Genomic DNA, 18,517 nt, shown 5'->3' with positions numbered 1-18,517 from the left:
CATCTAATCAAGGTAAATCAATCAAAAATCAATTTCAATTTTGTAAACCCTAGAAATTTCGGTTTCACTTTTGCAATTTCTAGTCTAATTTACAGCAATTAATCACCAACAACCATGGTATGAAGGCATGTGAATCATATTTCAACTATTAAAGCAACAATCTATCTATATGAATTGAAGATTTCAGATTTTATCCTTATTCTAACACATTCAAATCGATAAATCATGTAAATTAGGAAGAAAAGCATACCTTGATTGAGTAGCAAAGCGAAGAAACGAAATTAAACAAAGAAATCAACCCCAAGATTCACCACCAACACAAGAGTATGAGAGATTTTGAGAGGAATGTAGGCTTAGGTTTTTCGAAATATAGGAGATGAATGAGAAGAATAGAAAGAATAGGGGTTTTAAGAAACCCGTAAGTCTCACTGTACAGTAACCTACTCGATCGAGTGCCTATAGTACTCGATCGAGTATCACCCTACTCGATCGAGTAGGAGCTATTTCGTCGAGTATCTGTAGAAAATTTCCACATCCCGACGTCATAGCTTCCTAACTAGATCGAGTGAGGTCTACTCGGTCTAGTAAGCACTCGCACTCGGTCAAGTATAGTTAAGTACTCGGCCAGAGATACGAAATAAGTCGAAGATTCCTGCAAAAACAACATCGCGTGTCGATTCCAAACTAAGTTCGGGACTCGACACTAATTATCGCACTTGTCCACGCGTTACTGCAATTGTTCAAGCATAACATATACGTCACATTACGTTCCTCAAGTTACCCAACTCGGGTTACCTGCTACCGAATCTTCCATAAACATAATCACTCTTTCATATACATCACTACCAAATTTGTGTTCATTCAACTTAGAACATGTAAATAGCATTAGTTCACTCTTTCATATAACATATAATTGCATGACCTCATATCAAATAATCTATCATGTTCCACATTCAATCATAAGTAAATCATTTTACACAAATCAATTATTACGCAGCGGAAATTCTCAACTAATAAACAAGACATATGAGCATTATTATAAGCTATGTTTCTTATTATAACTCAACAATTCTATAACTATCATTATCGTAATCACGGTAGAGTTTGTAAACTCGTATATGACTACCGTCATCATCACTTATGGCAAATACCGACATGTTCACTCTTCAAGTCACGACATACACTTCCACATTTTCACGCATCTCAATCGCGTAAACCTTTATCACATATCTCATAACCATCGTGTAAGCTCACTAACTACGCCAAAAACTTTACTAATTCCACCAAAGATTACTATACACGGCCCAAGTACCCCTATCACACCCCCTTAAAGGACTTAGCCAGAGGTAGCTCCGGCACAATTAACATACACATCACACATAAACACGCGGACTCCACATTCCCGTACCAGGTGACTGGCTTAAGTATCATGGGGCCCAGACTTTGAAATGAGGGCGCTTACTCACCCAAAATCTAGCATCAGCGGGGCTCCCATTATACATACACCAGGTTCATTTTATTAGACTCACTATGCTCATTAGGTTCATTTGTTACAGGTTCCAAAATCGTCGCTCTGATACCACTTTGTAACACCCCCATATTTAGAGGAGCCTTAACTAGGCCTTCCTTAGCATATAAGGGAATTACCATCTCGGTTGCCCGAGGGAGTAATAATCAAATGTCGATAAAAGAACTATTAGGTTACTTTACAAGTGATTTAAAACCAACTGATGACATAAAGATCCAACTCAAATACTACCAGCTATAACTATCAAAACTCGTGAAGACTCATCCCTGTCCGAACTCCAGCTATCAACCATATCAACACCTGCTAAGACAGACTGCTCACCAAAAGGGATCACGGCAGACACATAAACAAACAGGACAACCACACAAGGTCATTACTGAGATAAGATACAACAATATCAATAACAACTATCAATACCACTCAACACAAACAGCCACACATACAATCGCACCCACTCCAAACAATCTCCGTCACCGACGGTTCACTGGACCAGCCCTGCCAGTGGGGGACCGCAGCCATTCCCACCTAAGCCCCGCTCATCATACCGAGCGATAACCCTGTCCCATTAATGTGCACATCCCCTTCCGTGGCGGGTTCCACGAAGGGCGAAACTAGGGCGTGAAGCCACTCCCGCAAGTGACTCCACTCAGCCGAGAACGCATCTCGAGAACCAGAGACAAACAATCACAATCACAATCAGGACCATCACACTACGAATGCGATAAAGTACAACAACCACAACACAACCACAACATTCGACACACTAGACCATCTACAGAAACTGAGTAGGCGAACCTACCTTTAAGCAACTGCAACCAATCCATGCCAACACATGCCATACTCAGCAACCAAGCAAAGCCTATAAGCACAACACGATCACCTATTACTACCAAGCAAACCCTAACTGCAAAGATGAGGATAGTGATGATGATTATGACATACCTATAAGGAAAAACCCGGCAAAAGACCGCTACCCGACTCAAGCTACGCTCTCCTAAGGCACAAGGATCTTCAAAGGGCTTCCATGGAGGTTTTATGGTGAAGGGAAGGGAAAGAGGCGACTGAAGGATAGGAAGAATGAGGCGGAAATGATTTGCGGATTTAACAAAACGCGATTAAAAACCCTCGCTGAAAACTCGATACTCGATCGAGTACCCAATATACTCGATCGAGTAGGGTCGAGTGACCCCCTACTCGATCGAGTAACCTAGCTACTCGATCGAGTAGCCTCTACTCTATCGAGTACCACTCCTAACACGTAACTCAAGATAGTTTTGGCACGCATTTCTAAGACTATTCCCGCACCCAAGGTCAGTCAATGCTGGTCAAAGGGTCTCTAAAAGGGCGGGTATTACAGCATGTTAGACAGGGTTATGTGCACGAATAGCTGGCTTGAGATGTTTCCATATGCGAGGCTACTACATTTCGGGCGAGAGTGGGCGGACCATGCGCCCATTAAACTGGTTTTCGATAAGAGGACCGAGGGGGGTACGAAGAAGCATATGTTTAGATTTGAGAAAATATGGGTTGGTGAAGAGGGGTGCTAGGAAGTTGTGAGGCGAGGGGTGGAGAAGGGCCACGGAAATTTGGAGCGCTCTATTAAAGAATGTGCCAAGGAACTACAAGCCTGGAAGAAGATCAACACTGCTACATTGTAGTTCTCTTGCAACACTCAATATATGTTGCTTAATGGCTTATAAGTGTTGCCATATAGCTAAAGCAACATTTTATCAAGTGCTACCTAAAGCCTTGTTGCATTAGCCTAAATGCAACACTTCGTGCAACACTTCTTACCAAAAGGCAACATTTTTTTGAAGTGTTGCACCCACTCCCACATATGCAACGTTTTTTTTGGATAGCTATGGCAACGGTTTTTATTGGTAATGCAGCACTTTTAGAGCAAGAAAAGCAACATTTCATAGGTCGACGCAACACTTTTGATATTGCTTGCAACACCTTTTTTTTTCAATTGCAACACCTTTTTTTTTCAATTGCAACACTCTTTATGTTGAATAGCATCACTTTCAATATAAACATGCAACACTTATAGCCACCAATAACCTTATATTTGAAATATCATAAGCAACACTTTATTGTCAAAAAAAGCAACAACTTGATTAAAGGAAGCAACGTTTTACATTATTTTGCTTATTACAAAAGGTGCGTAAAATGCACATAATAATCGTACGCTTTCGCTTGGAAAATAAATATCAAAGGACTAAATAAAAAAATACATAATCTAATCATAGACTTCACTCTATTTCATTTTCTTCATGGTAGTTCTTTTGCATGTGTGTACTTGAATTGCCATCAAAATGTCGTACGAAGCGAGGCTGTCACATGAAAAACATTTGAAGTTAGTACCATGCTAGCTACCGTGTCAAAGTTTGCTTAAAACGAAACGAAAATAGCAGGAAAATAGGGCTGAAAACAAAGCAAAAAACAGCCTGAAAAAAAGCGGAAAACAAGAAAAAAATAGGGCGCAAAACAAAAAAGAAACAGAGCGGAAAACATAGCTGAAAAAAATGTAACGAAAACAAAGCAATAAATAGGGCTAAAAACAGCAGCAAAACGGGCCTGAAAAAAGCCGGAAAACAGGGTGCAAAACAGCAGCAACACAGAGCGGAAAACAGAGTTGAAAACAGCAGCAAAACGGGTTGAAAACAGCAGCAATACGGGCTGAAAACAGGCAGCAAAACGGGCTGAAAACGGGCTGAAAACAGGCAGCAAAAAAGCAGCTAAACAAGACGCAAAACGGGGCGAGGCATATAAGCCGACATACACTAATTTCTCAATGAAAAACAGTTGAAGTTCACCTGTTATTACACCAACTACACTGGCCGTAATTCTGACCCATCGACTATACTCCTAACAGCACAACATCAGATTAACCACAACCAACCTCGACTATACTCCCAGCAACACAACATGATCAGTTCCTAACAACACAACATGATCGTACCAACAAACATGGGCGTACGTAATTCTGCCCCATCGAGTACTTGGCACCACCTTAGCTAAATAAAAATAGAGAATTAAACAAATATGAAGATGTACCTCAATGTAAGTATCGCCTAGCAACTTCTTCCGGCAGCTTTTCCATAATGGTTTTCATTATTTGTTGGGTCATAGCTTCTCTTTGATTCTCCAGATTTTTTTCCATGTTTTCCAAGTATTCCTTCTTCTTTAGATGCTCTTCTTCCAATTCTTTAAAAAATGTTTCTACTCGATTCATTTCACTATCTGCATCTTTTCGCAAATCTTCAGCCAAACTACTCTTGAGCGAGACCAATACCTCTCCTGGAACCAAATAAGACGATGATGGTGCAGCATTAACTTGCTTCAGTTTTTTGTTACAAACCCCTCTACCAAATAATCTTCGACGACCACTAAATTCTTTTCCCATCACAGCCAAAAATGGATCCGTCGAACCACTTCCATTATCATCTGGTACGTAACTCTTCATTGCTTCCTATTAATATACTTAATTAGTCGTTAAAAGCATATTGTAAATAATCAAAATATTACTCATGAGCAAATAGAATCAAGTAGCTTACAATCTTTTTTGTTGTATCCTCATACGATTCCTTGTATAAATTTCCTTCCTTTCTTTTACGAGTCTGTTCAAAGAGTTCAGCAAGTGAAGGTGGCTTTTTGTCTGGATTTTTATGTTTCTGTAAGATAAAACATTATAAGAATTACAGTCTCATATGAAATGAAAACAACACTTGTAACAGTTAAGTCAATACCATTTCCTCGCGTATACATGCAAAACTTTTAGGACCAGCGGTGTGCATATTTCTCTGAGCCAAACGACGCTCCCTATTACGAGAACAGCGGTTCTGCACATTCACATTATATACATTAATGTTATCACCTGTACTATCGTATGCACATTAACTAATAGTTACTGATGGTATAAATTGAAGGGTAAGTGAAATAAATGGCAAAAAAAAACCTTTTCAGATGTCTTTTTCCATTTAGAAAGCAATTTTAAAAAGTGGTCCTCAGGTACTGTTTTTGATCTGTGTAGCCACCTAGTCTTATCATCTTTATACTTGTAGTAATGCCTTTTCTTGAAGCGACACTTATGAACTCTCCACGCAGCACCCATGGTCTTCAACACCCAGTCCTTCCCTTCATCAGGTACAATGTACTTCGACTACACATGGATTTGGGTAAGTTAGGAAAAACGCAAAGAAATTATCACATAAAAACATTTATTAATATCCATCGTTACCTACCAAGACATAATCCCACAGTTGGTCTTTGTTGGGCACTTTCCGCCAAGTGTCATAGACTAGCGGTGCATTATCGTAGACTTGTGCTCTTTGTACCTATAAAGCGGGCAAATTCACCTACAGGATCTTTCTTTTTAACCACGGTATCATCATTAGCATCATCATTAGCATCATCATTAGCACTATCATCAACATTTTCATTAGCAGTATCATTAGTATTATCCTCAGTATCATTCGGAATAAGCACGGGAATGGGTTGCCCAAATTCGTTCAAAATGACAGGGATCCGTTCTTTCGAAGTTCGTGTATGAACATGGTGCAACATGGTTGGTCCTCTTGTTTTCCCTTGCGAAATAGCTAGATAAAATTCACCAAGTGTAAGTAATTATTTCGAAATCTACAAAAGAATAAAACATAAAACATGTAACATTAACTTACCCTCTAATGTAAGATCTTGTTCATCTAAATCAATATCCTCACTCTCGAGCCAAAAGCTTCTTCGTCATATTCGCCGCCATGTCATCAAATTCACCATCCGGATCGGATTCTTCTTCTTCGAAACATGCCCTTGAACCCGAAGGCATAAATTCATTTCTACCTAATTTAGACAAACCTTCAGAGTGCACTACACCAAATTTACAATCAGTCATTAGGTTGAACTTGTATTGAAAAAAGCAAACGAGGTAAATTTATTATTTAAGGAAAAAATAAATCGCACATACCGTTCAAACCAAATGGATAGAAATTCTTCAACTGTGGGCAAAGTGTTAACAGTAGAATTATGAGTTGTTTTTGAGCCCGTGTATCGATCATCTATCGTCGAAGGTGTAGATAGTATTTGGTCATGATCATTAGTCATTTCTTTTTCGTTTTGAAACATTTTACTATGCAAGATCAAATCAGCCATTGTCATCTTCTTTCCCTGGTTTTTCTGCATAACATTTTCTCTACCTGAATTATGCCTTTCAAATGTTTTCTCTTTGTCAAAGGGTGAGTGAAATTGGGACACTTGCTGCTTCTTATTGGTAAGACAACCTTGGTTTTTGAGTGCAAAAATTTGTCTTGAGATACCAGAGAATTTCGTGATGGACACTTGGAGGTATATACTTTGTACACGCCGTCGAGAGTTTGAGGCTGAAAAACGTGGATATGCATAAAAATAACATCAAACAATATATATATTATGAAAGTATAAAGTTACTAGGAAAACAATATTAAATAAAGGTAACCTTTTTTGAAGGCTCGACATTTAAAGGGATGTTTTCTTCGTCACACATTACCGGAAAATAATCCATGTCTATGTCGGTTGAACCACTTGTTCTATCTGATGCTTTTCCCTTCCTTTTCTTTTTCTTGCTACTTTCCGCCAAGCTTGTCAATGAGTTTGAAATATTATGCACGCCAAATTCCTGCTTACTTCGCCTTATTTTGTGCAATCCGTTCTTTTCTTATCCTCAAGTAATCATTGGCGTTTGATGGTACATCTGCTCTCTTCATTTTCTGCCTCATTCTTTCAAAAAAAACCTAAAATATTATCAGAAATAGTAGTCATACAACAATCAAAGATTAATTTGCCATCATTTAAACCAACCAACTTATCATGACAATCAAACTCAAGAGGATCATCATAAACAAGTATCACAATCAGCTAATAATGTATCATCACAATTGAGCATAAGGTATCATCATTCAAAGATTGTTACATTCTTCATCATCACTTGCATCCATTCCCATAAGGTATCATCACAGTCAGAGTTGTCATCATTTAAACCAACCAAGGTATTAGAACTGGCCATTAGTGTATTTGCATCTAGCACCGTAGGCTCCAGATCTTCCCTTGATAGTGTGACATTGTCTTCTAGATGTCCCTGCCCAAACTGCAATACTGGGTCATCAGGTTCCCTCGAAACTGCCTCTTCTGTGGCATCATCATAGTCAAAAACGTCTCTAGGAACCTTAGCCATGACATAATGAAACCCATCTACTATAGGATCTGCCACATAAAATACTTGATGCACTTGAGAAGGCATCACAAAGGGATCATCTACCGAACAAAATTTGTTCACATTAACACATGTCAACCCATATTCATCTTTCTCCACATGATACCACTCACAACGAAAGAGGACAACCATAAACTGGGACCAATAACTAAGCTCAATAATTTCTAATACCGCCCCATAATAAGTTACCTCCCCGTCAATAGGATTTTTGTCTTTGGAGCTAGCAAAACTTGAAGTTAATGCTGAGAGAGATACTCCACTATTTTGTGTCGTACATCGAGCGTCGCGAGATTTTGTATAGTACTCATAACCATTGGCATAATAGCCCTTGTACCTCTTAGCAGTAGGACTTGGACCTTTAGCAAGCCAGAATATTTATTCAGAAACACCATCGTCTTTCGCCTTTTCCTTTAACCAGTTTGCGAATTCATGACTATAGCTTCGTGCTCTCTTCCATTTGCTCTTCTGTCGTTGAGAATTCACAAATACCTCGTGTTCTCTACAGAAATAATCAGTTCACTGTCAAATTCATATATTAAATAAAAGTATAAAGTTAAATCATCACATAATAGAAATATAATAAAAAAAGTAAAAAGTTACTCACTTGATATATTCATTAACTTCATCACTATCCGAGTTAAGTAAGGCATAACGATGTGCTTGTTCACCTAATAAAGTATCCAAAGTGAACACTTTTCCACTTCTCTGTCATTTTCCTCCTAATGGATGTCCAATATTAGAAAATACAGCATTGCCTCGATTTTTTGTACCATCAGAAGCTATTTCATCATCTGTGTCTTTGCTACATCTTGTCTTCCCCCCATCCACATAACGAGAACAGAAGTTCATGCATTCCTCGATTAGATACCCTTCTGCAATAGATCCTTCAGGACGACCTCTATTGCGCACATATGATTTCAATTTACACAAATATCTTTCAATGAAGTACATCCCTCTACCGTGCACGGGACCTCCAAGTCTAATTTCCTCGACTAGATGAATGGGCAGATGGACCATGATGTCAAAAAAGCATGGCAGGAAAATCTTTTCAAGCTCACATAATATTTGGATGATTTCATTTTCTAAGGCATCAAGTTCTCCTGGATTCACAACTTTGCTGTACAATTTTCTAAAGTAGTTGCCTAGTCTAATTAAGGGAATTGCCACGTGCCTCGGAAGGGACTTTCTCACAAAGAAACTTGAAGTAAGTCTTGTAATAGGATATGAGCGTCATGACTCTTGTAGCCGAAACTTTTTTTTTGCGCTAAATTCACACATCTCGAAATATTTGAGGCCAACCCATATGGAAGTTTTGCTGATTTCAAGGCACGACAGAAGATATCTTTTTCTGTTGAAGACATTGTATAACAAGCCTTCTGAAGACTTACACGTCTCTTATCTTTTGATAATTGGGGATGTAGATCTTCTTTAATACCCAATTCTAAGAGGTCAAAACGAGCATTAGTATGATCCTTACTCTTACCCGGGATATCCAATAAAGTTCCAAGCACATTGTCACAAACATTTTTTTCAATATGCATCACATCAAGATTATGTCTACATTTAATATGTCTCCAATACGGCAAGTCAAAAAATATCGACTTCTTCTTCCAAGGGCTGTCACTATTTCTCTTAATCTTTTGCTGCTTTACAAAATTATTCTCAAAGTCAGATACCTCTTCGAATACATCACAACCAGTCAGAGGTTTAGGGGGGGGGGTCTCTCTTCAACCTTACCATTGAAAGACTTCTTGTTACGTCGCGAAGGGTCATTTACATCCCAAAATCGGCGACTACCCATATAACAAATCTTTTTGCTATGCTTCAAATACAATGAATCTGTTTCATGGTTACAGTTAGGACATGCAAATTTACCTTTTTTTTTCCATCCAGACAACATTGAATTACCTGGAAAATCACTAATTGTCCAATTCAAAGTTGCATGTAACCTAAATGTTTCATTCCTAAATTTATCATATGTCTCCAACCCTACATTCCACAAATCTTTTAACTCCTCAATTAATGGCTGCAAATAAACGTCAATATTGTTACCAGGGCCCTCGGGGCCAGGAATCAACAACGACAACATAAAAAATTCAGGTTTCATAAACATCCAAGGAGGCAAATTATAATTAACCAGCACCACGGGCCATGTACTATGAGCAATACTCATAGTCCGAAACGGATTGAATCCATCAGAAGCTAATCCTAACCTAATGTTTCTAGGTTCATCAAAAACCAAGGGTACAAAGAGTCAAAACTCTTCCAAGCGACCATCACAGGTGTCTAAGAAAGCCGTCCTTTGGACGTTTATCAGCATGCCAAGTCATATATTCAGCAATTTCAGCATTCATATACACCCTCTGAGCTCTAGGTTTTAGTGGAAAGTGCCATAGAACTTTTGCTGGTATTTTACGGCTATTTGAGGACCCATTACACGACTCCTTGGATTCTTTCCATTTAGACGCATGACATTTATGACACTCTTCAGCATTTTCAAACTCTTTCCAGAATAACATACAGTCATTACGACAAGCTAATATTTTATTATAATCAAGACCCAAATCCCTCACAATTTTCCTAGCCTCATTAAAGTTTCCAGGAATCTTCGCCTCAGGAACCATATCTCGTAATAAACGCAACAGATCATTAAATGCTGTATTGCTAATTCCATGAAGGCTCTTGTACAAAAATAGTCGAATAATAAAAGATAGCTTAGAAAAGTTCTTACACCCTGGGTACAACTCTTGTTCTCCCTCTTCTAACAACCTATAGAACTTTTTAGCTTCATCATTTGGACCATTTTGTACATTGGTGGAGCCTTCATAGGGATTTCTAAACCTATCTTCGAGCAAAGTATCAGTATTATCATGGAAATTATGGTTTTCATGTGGAGGTTCATTTATAGTTTCGTTTGATAACTCATCCTCACCATGAAAAATCCATACAGCATAATTTTCAACAAAGCCAAATCCTATTAGATGATCAAACACTTCATGTCTTTTTAACCAATATCTATTCCTGCACCGCTTACATGGACATCTTATTTGATTCCCGTGAACAGCCTTAGAAAAGGACGCATTTAGAAATTCAGTGACTCCATTCTCAAACTCGGGCAAACGTCTAGGTAAATACATCCAACTTCTATCATTCCTCATCTTTAAGTCTGTATTAAATTCAATACACCAAAGTATAAACTTTCTAATAAAAATTCATATTGAAAACTAACAAATAATTTTATAAGAAAACAGGTCCAGCATTTCTACAATCAGCTCAACGACACGAATCTAGGCTACATCAGTATAATCCTAACACCACACAAAGCATCAATGGAACTGATAAGAACAAACTGTTAGGAGCAGTCATTAAAATTTTGTATAAACTGGATTAGACTGATAGTTTTTTTTGCTCCTTTATTTTACTGTATAAAGAATTCAAAATTGAAAACTAACAAATCTAAACACTGAATAAAGATTCAGATTGACGAAATCCGTCACCCGACAAAATCTCATTTCCCATCCTCATTAGGCTTCCAATCTCAAGGCATACACTTTAAATTCAACAGTTAACCCAATTCATTCAAATTAATTAGTACAAAGAACAAATTTTATCCGTAACTCAGACAAATTGTTAAATTATGGAACAACTACCCAAATCAGAATCCATATCATCAAATTATAATCTAAACGATTTTCATATCAATAACCCTAATATGGATTGTAATAATCAGAACAAATATACAATAGCAACATCATATTTACATAATCATCTAAACCTTTGATCAGAAGCAAATAAAATTACCAATATCAGATTAAAATCAAATAAGCTTCCATTCAAATACCCTAAACCCTAAACACAATTCTAAAAACAAAGAGGAAATTTGAATAACATACCTCTCTGAAGCAAATTAATTGATCGAAAGATGAATTCAATTGAAAATTTGATGAAACCCCCTCTTTGCTTATCTCAACAAAGTTGCGATTTCGGGTATGAAAATGGCAGTGTAATATGGGTAGTATGTAGAGAATGAATGGAAGAAAATGGCGGTTTTTGGTTTCGCGATGAAAATGTTGGATGAAAATGGCGGTATAGTTTCCCTGAAAATGGCGTATGTATTTTATTTTATTTTTTGGTAGAAAAAATGGCGTATGTATTTCAGAATGAATAATCCAAAATTTTTGCTTTCACGCGGTATATTTTGGCTCAATACCGCCAACATAAATTTTGGCTTTCCAAAACTAAAACGTGGCATTTGGTCTTCCCAATGCAACATTTCAACACAAGTGTTGCCTTATTCCGATAAAAGCAACGTTTTTAATTAAAGTGTTGCGGAATTAATTTAGCTATTCTACATTGCAACAAAAAAAAATGTTGCATTCAAAATGTTGCATTAGGCAACTAATGTAGTAGTGCAACATTGGGAAAATTAATTGGGCTTTAGAACAGAAGCGTAAACAATTGGCTAGATTGAATTGTGGGGAACGAACGGAGGCCGAGGTGAAGAAAAGAAAGAAATTGGTTGCGGAGATAGCGGAACTAAATAGGCAAGAAGAACAATATTGGCGCCAACGTTCGAGGGCTCTTTGGCTTCGGGACGGGGACCGTAACACAAGTTTCTTTCATACTAGAGCTGGGGAGCGTAAAAGGAAGAACTACATCGGGATGCTAGTGGATGATGATGGGCGGGAAAGAGTCGGGGAAGAGGCGGTGTCTGAGGTGGCGGTCAGCTACTTTCATGACCTTTTTGCTACTGCTCACCCTTCGAATTTCTCGGAGGTTTTGGCTGGCCTTGAGGGACGTGTGACCGATCAAATGACTAGGGGTTTGCGCGCGGAGTATAGGGAGGATGAAATTATTGAAGCTATTAGTCAGATGAATCCTTTGAAGGCACCGGGCCCTGATGGTATGAATGGGTTATTTTATCAGTCATATTGGCATGTGATCGGTCCGGAAGTGCTTAGCTCGGTCATCGGCATCCTTAAGGGGGAAGTGTCGCCAGCTTCTATTAACAAGACTAATATTGTCTTAATCCCGAAGAAGAAAGCCCCGGATAAAATGCGGGATTTTAGACCTGTCAGTCTTTGTAATGTGGTGTATAAAATTGTGTCAAAGGTGTTGGCGAACAGGTTGAAGAGTTTTCTAGGAGATATCGTTTCTGAGAACCAAAGTGCCTTTACGCCGGGTCGGTTGATTACAGATAATATTCTTATTGCTTTCGAGCTGTTCCATCACATGAAAAATTCACGAAGCGCGGAAGGCAATATGGCGATTAAGCTAGACATGGCCAAAGCTTACGACTGGGTGGAATGGGGTTTCTTGCGGCAGGTTTTGATAACAATGGGTTTTGAGAGAGGATGGACGGAGCGAGTTATGGAGTGTGTCTCTACCGTCACTTTTTCGGTTCTCATTAATGGAACTCCTTCGGAGGAATTTCAGCCCACGCGAGGTTTACGCCAAGGTGACCCGTTATCCCCTTACTTGTTCATTCTTTGTGCGGAAGCTCTATCAAACCTTATGAGGAGGGCAGTCGAGGTTAATTCGATTCATGGGATCCGTATTGCTAGGAATGCTCCTGCTATATCACATCTTTTATTTGCCGATGATAGCATCTTCTTTGCTCGGGCCACGATTGAGGAGGCAGAGGTTATTAATGGGGTTCTTAGAAGATATGAAGCGGCCTCGGGACAACTCGTTAGTCTCGAGAAAACCACGGTCTCATTCAGTCATGGTGTAGCGCGGGAGCAACGGACCCGGGTGGCAGCGAGGTTAAGGGTGGGGGAAGTGGAGGAACAGAAACGTTATCTTGGATTACCCACGGTGATTGGGCGGTCTAAGAAAGTTATCACTGATATCATTCGGGATAAGTTAAGTAAAATACTACAAGGTTGGCGAGGGAAATTATTGTCTAGGGCGGGTAAGGAGGTTCTTATAAAGGCGGTGGCCAACTCACTCCCTACCTATGTGATGAGTGTGTTTAAAATCCCTGCTAATTTTTGTGACGAACTTCGATCGATGATTTCGCGTTTCTGGTGGGGGCATGAGGAAGGTAAGCGAGGAATATCTTGGGTGGCTTGGAAAAGGATGTGTAAACCGAAGACCCATGGGGGAATAGGATTTCGGGACCTTCGTTCTTTCAACCTTGCTCTCTTGTGGAAGCAGGCCCGGCGGTTGTTGACTTGTCCGTATAGTTTGTGGGCTCGTATGATGAAGGCTAAGTACTATGCGGAGGGTGATTTCTTGGGAGCGAGGTTGGGTCATAATCCGAGCTACGCTTGGCGCAGCATTTTGGAGGCTCGTAGGCCGTTCGAAAAAGGGTTGCGGAGGAGGATTGGGGATGGGACAACTACACGGGTTTGGGGGCATGCTTGGGTGCCGGGTACGCAGACGGGAAGGGTCATTTCGCCTTGCCCGAATGGTCAGGAGGAGATGGTAGTGGCTCAGCTGATTACGGACCAAAATGTTTGGAATGTGGATAGCATTTCTAATTTGTTCTTACCGTTTGAGCGTGATCGAATTACCAATATTCGACTAAGTCCAAATAAGCCGCGGGATGGGTGGTATTGGAGTGGGGAGCGGGATGGTATTTATAGTGTGAAGTCTGCATACCGTATGATGGCTGGGGAATGTTTGGAGATGGCGGAACAGTCGGATGCTTCGAGTATGAAATGTTTCTGGAACAAGCTCTGGAAAGTACCGGTTTGGCCACGCGTACAACTCTTCTTCTGGCAGCTGTGTAATGACGCTCTAGCACCAAAGGCAAACATAGTCGCTCGAATGGGAGGTGAGTCTTCTCTTTGCTCTTTTTGTAATATGTCTAACGAGTCTTGTATTCACTTGTTTAGGGATTGTGGGGTTGCGAGGTGGGTGTGGGAGAAGTTGGGTCTAGCGAGTGAAGAGGAGGAGAGGACCGGGGATATTCGCGGCTGGGTTGAGGAAAGATGGCAAGATGTGGGGGTCATGGAGTATGGGAGATTTATGTTGGGTTGTTGGGCTATTTGGGAGAGGAGGAACAAGGTTGTCTTTGATGGGGTGGAGGTCGATCCGGAGGGCATCTTTAGAAGGGTCTGTGATGTGTGGAGCGAGGGTGAGGTGATGGTGGAGCTAGATGGACCACGAGGTGACGGATTTGGCAGTGGAGAGAGGGAGTAAAAGGGGGCGGCGTGGATGACTGCTCCGAGTGGATATGTCAAGATAAATGTGGATGCGGGTGCGAAGGAGGGTGAAGGGACTAGTTCGGGCATGGTTTGTCGGAATGAAAGCGGGGCAGTGATGTGGGGGGCAGCCGTTGTTCGAAATGAGTGGTGGGATCCGAGTGTGGCGGAGGCGATTGCGATGTGGGATGGTTTGGATGAGGCGAGGAGGAGAGGCATGAGGAAGGTGGTTATGGAAAGTGACTGCATGCAGCTTGTGGAGGCGCTCAAAGGAAGGAAGCAGGGTCGTAGTATTTTCGCACAAGTGATCGATGACATTCTTACTTTAAGCAATGAGTTTGAGTCTGTTTTATGGTCTTATACGAGTCGGGTCAATAATAGCGTAGCGCATTGTTTAGCTCATATCAATCCTAGAACTGTTGGCCGAGTGGTATGGTCGAATGTGTTGCCACCGACTGCGCAAAGTGCTGTACTTTTCGATATTTCTATGCTATCGTAACTCTTGGAGTGTTTTCTTCAAAAAAAATAAAAATAAACGAGCTCATCGCGTAGCTAAGAGGGCAATGAGCATGTAATCCACTTTTTCTACAGCTGCCAAAAAAAAAAAAAAAAAAAAAAAAAAAAAAAAAAAAAAAAAAAAAAAAAAGGTAATATGTAATTTTCTATATAGCTTTGCTCGTGAACATAGAAAACAAGTTGATGTTTCGAAATCATTTTTTGTTATTAATTATTTAAATAGAGTTTCTTGATGATGTCTTAACAAGTCCAAAGACGATTTTTTAAGCAATGCAAAAGAAGACTTCAAACGTTTTATTTACAGACAAACAACAAATGTTCACGAGTTTTTGTGTTTCCATGGAGCTAGAAAGTTACAATCACAATGGATTACAAAGAATGTGTAAAGTAGATAGAAGTTTATGTACAATTACATGAACAATGAACAATGAACAATGCAATCGATTATTATTGTAACGCCATGGTCACGGAGAATTCTTCCAAGACATCTCCTTCCAACCCGGCAGCCCATCTTCGGAGGATCCGCATAAGTGATGCAGCTTTCCTTTTCGCCCTGGCTGTCCCCGTACCCATTAACTCCCAAATCACCATCTCAATCGTCGATACTTTTGCAAGCTCAGCCACCATCTCAGCCCCACCTCTCCGACAAATGATTACAAGTGTAGCAATTGCGCTTTCTTTTGTTCTATCCGTCCCACTCCTTAAAACGGCCACCAACCTACCAATCATGTGACTAACAGCCGCAACCGCCACAAACCCACCTTTTTTAACCACCGTTTCCAATACAGTCATGGCTTCCTCGGGTAACTCACCCATTATTTCTTTGATTGTATCAATCGCACCCGCTTCAATCAACCTACCTGCTGCCTCCCTATCCCCAGCCAACGACAAGATAGCCACCAAGGCATCCTTTTTTGAAGCGGTAGGCCCTTGCCTTGCGAGTTCTAGCAATCCCCTTACGACACGTGTCTTCTTCCCAAGCCTCTTCCTAAAAGCACTCACACTAGATAGGCTAAACACCGTAGCTGCCGCATTAGCCTTTGCCTCCCATGTAGCCCCTGACCGTAACACCTCAACAACTCCATTTAATGCGCCCTCGGTATCCATTATTCGACCCTTGTTTGCTTCAAGTATTGACAAGTTTAATAGCGTTGTGACCGCATTAATTTGTAAATTCGGGTGGTCCAAAGCTAAATACCGAACCAATACATGAATTGCCCCTGCCTCACCCATACAACCTCTACTATCTGAGACTGTCTTAGCCAACACTCGTAGCTCATAAACCACACGATTTACAACCTCAAGCATACCCAAACCCAAATCCACACCCAATCTCGAACCCAATTTACTCACCAAATATAACACCGTCATCTTAGTCGCCTCAAGGGTAGCTTTATTCGCAACTGCGTCATTCCTCCCCTCGCCATCCTCAACCGTTATATAAACAACCCGATTCTCTCTACACCACATGGCAATCAAACTCTTGAGCGCCAGGTTAGGAATAAAGTTGGTATGTGCCAATGGTTGACCTGTTTTCGGGCAATTATTATGACCCGTTTCAATCCACATCGTGATGGAACTCCGATCATATGTCTGACCAGTCGACACGACGACAGGATCCGTCATCAAATCAAGCGCAATCGGACATCGAAAATCCGACGGTGCATTCATCTCCAAGGACGAGTTCCGACTTGTAGACTCGTCAAGACACGGAACAGATGCGCCATAAAGCACGCATTTGGCGTACCTTACGAGGCCAACAAGTGCGGCAACCTCGGACCTCGACTTATCATCACCCTGACACTGAAACTCCTCCTGTAACAACTCAATCTCCTTACGGCAACTCGCTGAGTCACTCAGTCCGAGTCGATCAAATACCTCCCGGAGTTCACCGTGATCGGGTACCACCTCTCTCTTAATCGAATCAAGCATCGACATAACCCTAATTCTCAATTGATCATCGTTTAGGTCAACCGACGTCGTATCGTTTCGGCACTGTGCGATCAAGAATTCGCGCAATTCATCGACATCTTCGCTCAATTCAAGCTCCTTCAACGGTAATATTTCAAGCAAAGTGCATAAATCAAGAGTCAACTCATGAAAATTACTCGAAATCAATTCAATTTGCATAAGAAGCCACATCTTACTGTTTTCACTGGAACAATCCGAAATCAAAGCCTTAATTCTCAGCAAAACAATGAAGAATTCTTCAAAACAAAGACGAAACGAAGGCGAAAGCGAGTTTAGCACAATCGGCGTAGATCGTAGAATTTCCTCGAAAATAACGGATATAATTCGACACTTTCGGATAATTGAGATGGAACTCCGCTTAAACATGGAGGTTTTTGCGGCGGCGATCTCGTTGGAGAGAGAGTAAATTGACCGGAGAAGATCGGCAGTGGACAGCTTGGGAGTTAGGAATGCCGGTGGAACTGACCGGCTTCGCCGGTGATGGAGAGCCATCGGAGCTTCCGCCATTGATGACGTAATCAAAACCTTAAGTTGAGCATAATTGGTAAATTAGGGTTTGTGATTTTGAATTGATTTGATGAATTGGGGGCAAAATGATGGGCATGCACTAAAGAGAAGACGTGAGAGATAGGAAGGAAGCTGGATTGGGGTTGTAATTATTGACATATTCAAATATTTTTTTAATGAAAGATGTTGTGTTTGGTGTTAGTTGTTCATTGTTTAATCGATTAAGTCTTGCGAAAGACGTGTAATATTTCGTCACAGGTTGGAGACGGGTCAAGTGACATTCATTTAAGATGAAAATGTAATTAATTTTAGATAAAAAATTAGCAAAATATTTTTCTAAATTATAACAGTTTGTCATTAAAATGATTATATTTTATCGTCAAAATGCCATATTTGGACCGTTTCCAGCTTAGGACGAAAAATGTTCATCATCAACGAGAATTGACGTTGTTTAATTGTCTTTGCTTTGCTTGTTGAATTATTCATTGTTGTTGCCTTGTTGGTCCAACCTAATTTGTTTTGTTATTTGTTTATGGTGATGTGGTTTAAGTGGTTAAGTAATTAAGTTTGTTGGGATTATAATAATGGAATAAAATCATA

The 18,517-nt window shown here is 40.2% G+C and overlaps 4 protein-coding genes across 4 annotated transcripts; 1 reads left to right on the top strand and 3 right to left on the bottom strand.

Moving 5' to 3' along the window:
* Positions 1-3,639: 3,639 nt before the first annotated feature.
* On the bottom strand, positions 3,640-5,741 carry LOC141646043 (uncharacterized). Its single transcript, XM_074454139.1, has 5 exons — positions 5,487-5,741; positions 5,278-5,370; positions 5,086-5,202; positions 4,586-5,000; positions 3,640-3,861 (listed from the first exon to the last, which is right to left on the bottom strand). Exons 1-4 carry the CDS (start codon positions 5,640-5,642, stop codon positions 4,587-4,589), a joined length of 780 nt encoding a protein of 259 aa, XP_074310240.1. The 5' UTR covers positions 5,643-5,741; the 3' UTR covers positions 3,640-3,861; position 4,586.
* A 4,307-nt stretch (positions 5,742-10,048) lies between these two features.
* Positions 10,049-10,930, bottom strand: LOC141648947 (uncharacterized). The gene has a single exon (XM_074457652.1). The coding sequence runs from the start codon at positions 10,928-10,930 to the stop codon at positions 10,049-10,051; it is 882 nt and encodes a 293-aa protein (XP_074313753.1).
* A 4,006-nt stretch (positions 10,931-14,936) lies between these two features.
* On the top strand, positions 14,937-15,422 carry LOC141648946 (uncharacterized). Its single transcript, XM_074457651.1, has one exon. It carries the CDS (start codon positions 14,937-14,939, stop codon positions 15,420-15,422), a length of 486 nt encoding a protein of 161 aa, XP_074313752.1.
* Positions 15,423-15,695: 273 nt separating this feature from the next.
* Positions 15,696-18,232, bottom strand: LOC141647553 (U-box domain-containing protein 16-like). Its single transcript, XM_074455782.1, has one exon. The coding sequence runs from the start codon at positions 17,915-17,917 to the stop codon at positions 15,887-15,889; it is 2,031 nt and encodes a 676-aa protein (XP_074311883.1). The 5' UTR covers positions 17,918-18,232; the 3' UTR covers positions 15,696-15,886.
* Between the last annotated feature and the right edge of the window lie 285 nt (positions 18,233-18,517).

The sequence above is a fragment of the Silene latifolia genome, chromosome 3 (assembly GCF_048544455.1).
Source record: "Silene latifolia isolate original U9 population chromosome 3, ASM4854445v1, whole genome shotgun sequence".
Classification (NCBI taxonomy): Eukaryota; Viridiplantae; Streptophyta; class Magnoliopsida; order Caryophyllales; family Caryophyllaceae; genus Silene; species Silene latifolia.
This window is presented reverse-complemented; position numbering and strand designations above follow the sequence as displayed.

What these genes read in the sequence shown, in the direction of transcription:
- LOC141646043 (XM_074454139.1), bottom strand. Translation starts at nt 5,642, where the DNA reads ATGGGTGCTGCGTGGAGAGTTCATAAGTGTCGCTTCAAGAAAAGGCAT. An exon ending in GGAAAAAGACATCTGAAAAG is followed by an intron (nt 5,371 to 5,486) that starts GTTTTTTTTTGC and finishes GTGAATGTGCAG; the next exon opens with AACCGCTGTTCTCGTAATAG. An exon ending in AGGATACAACAAAAAAGATT is followed by an intron (nt 5,001 to 5,085) that starts GTAAGCTACTTG and finishes GTATATTAATAG; the next exon opens with GAAGCAATGAAGAGTTACGT.
- LOC141648947 (XM_074457652.1), bottom strand. Translation starts at nt 10,930, where the DNA reads ATGAGGAATGATAGAAGTTGGATGTATTTACCTAGACGTTTGCCCGAG.
- LOC141648946 (XM_074457651.1), top strand. Translation starts at nt 14,937, where the DNA reads ATGACTGCTCCGAGTGGATATGTCAAGATAAATGTGGATGCGGGTGCG.
- LOC141647553 (XM_074455782.1), bottom strand. Translation starts at nt 17,917, where the DNA reads ATGGCGGAAGCTCCGATGGCTCTCCATCACCGGCGAAGCCGGTCAGTT.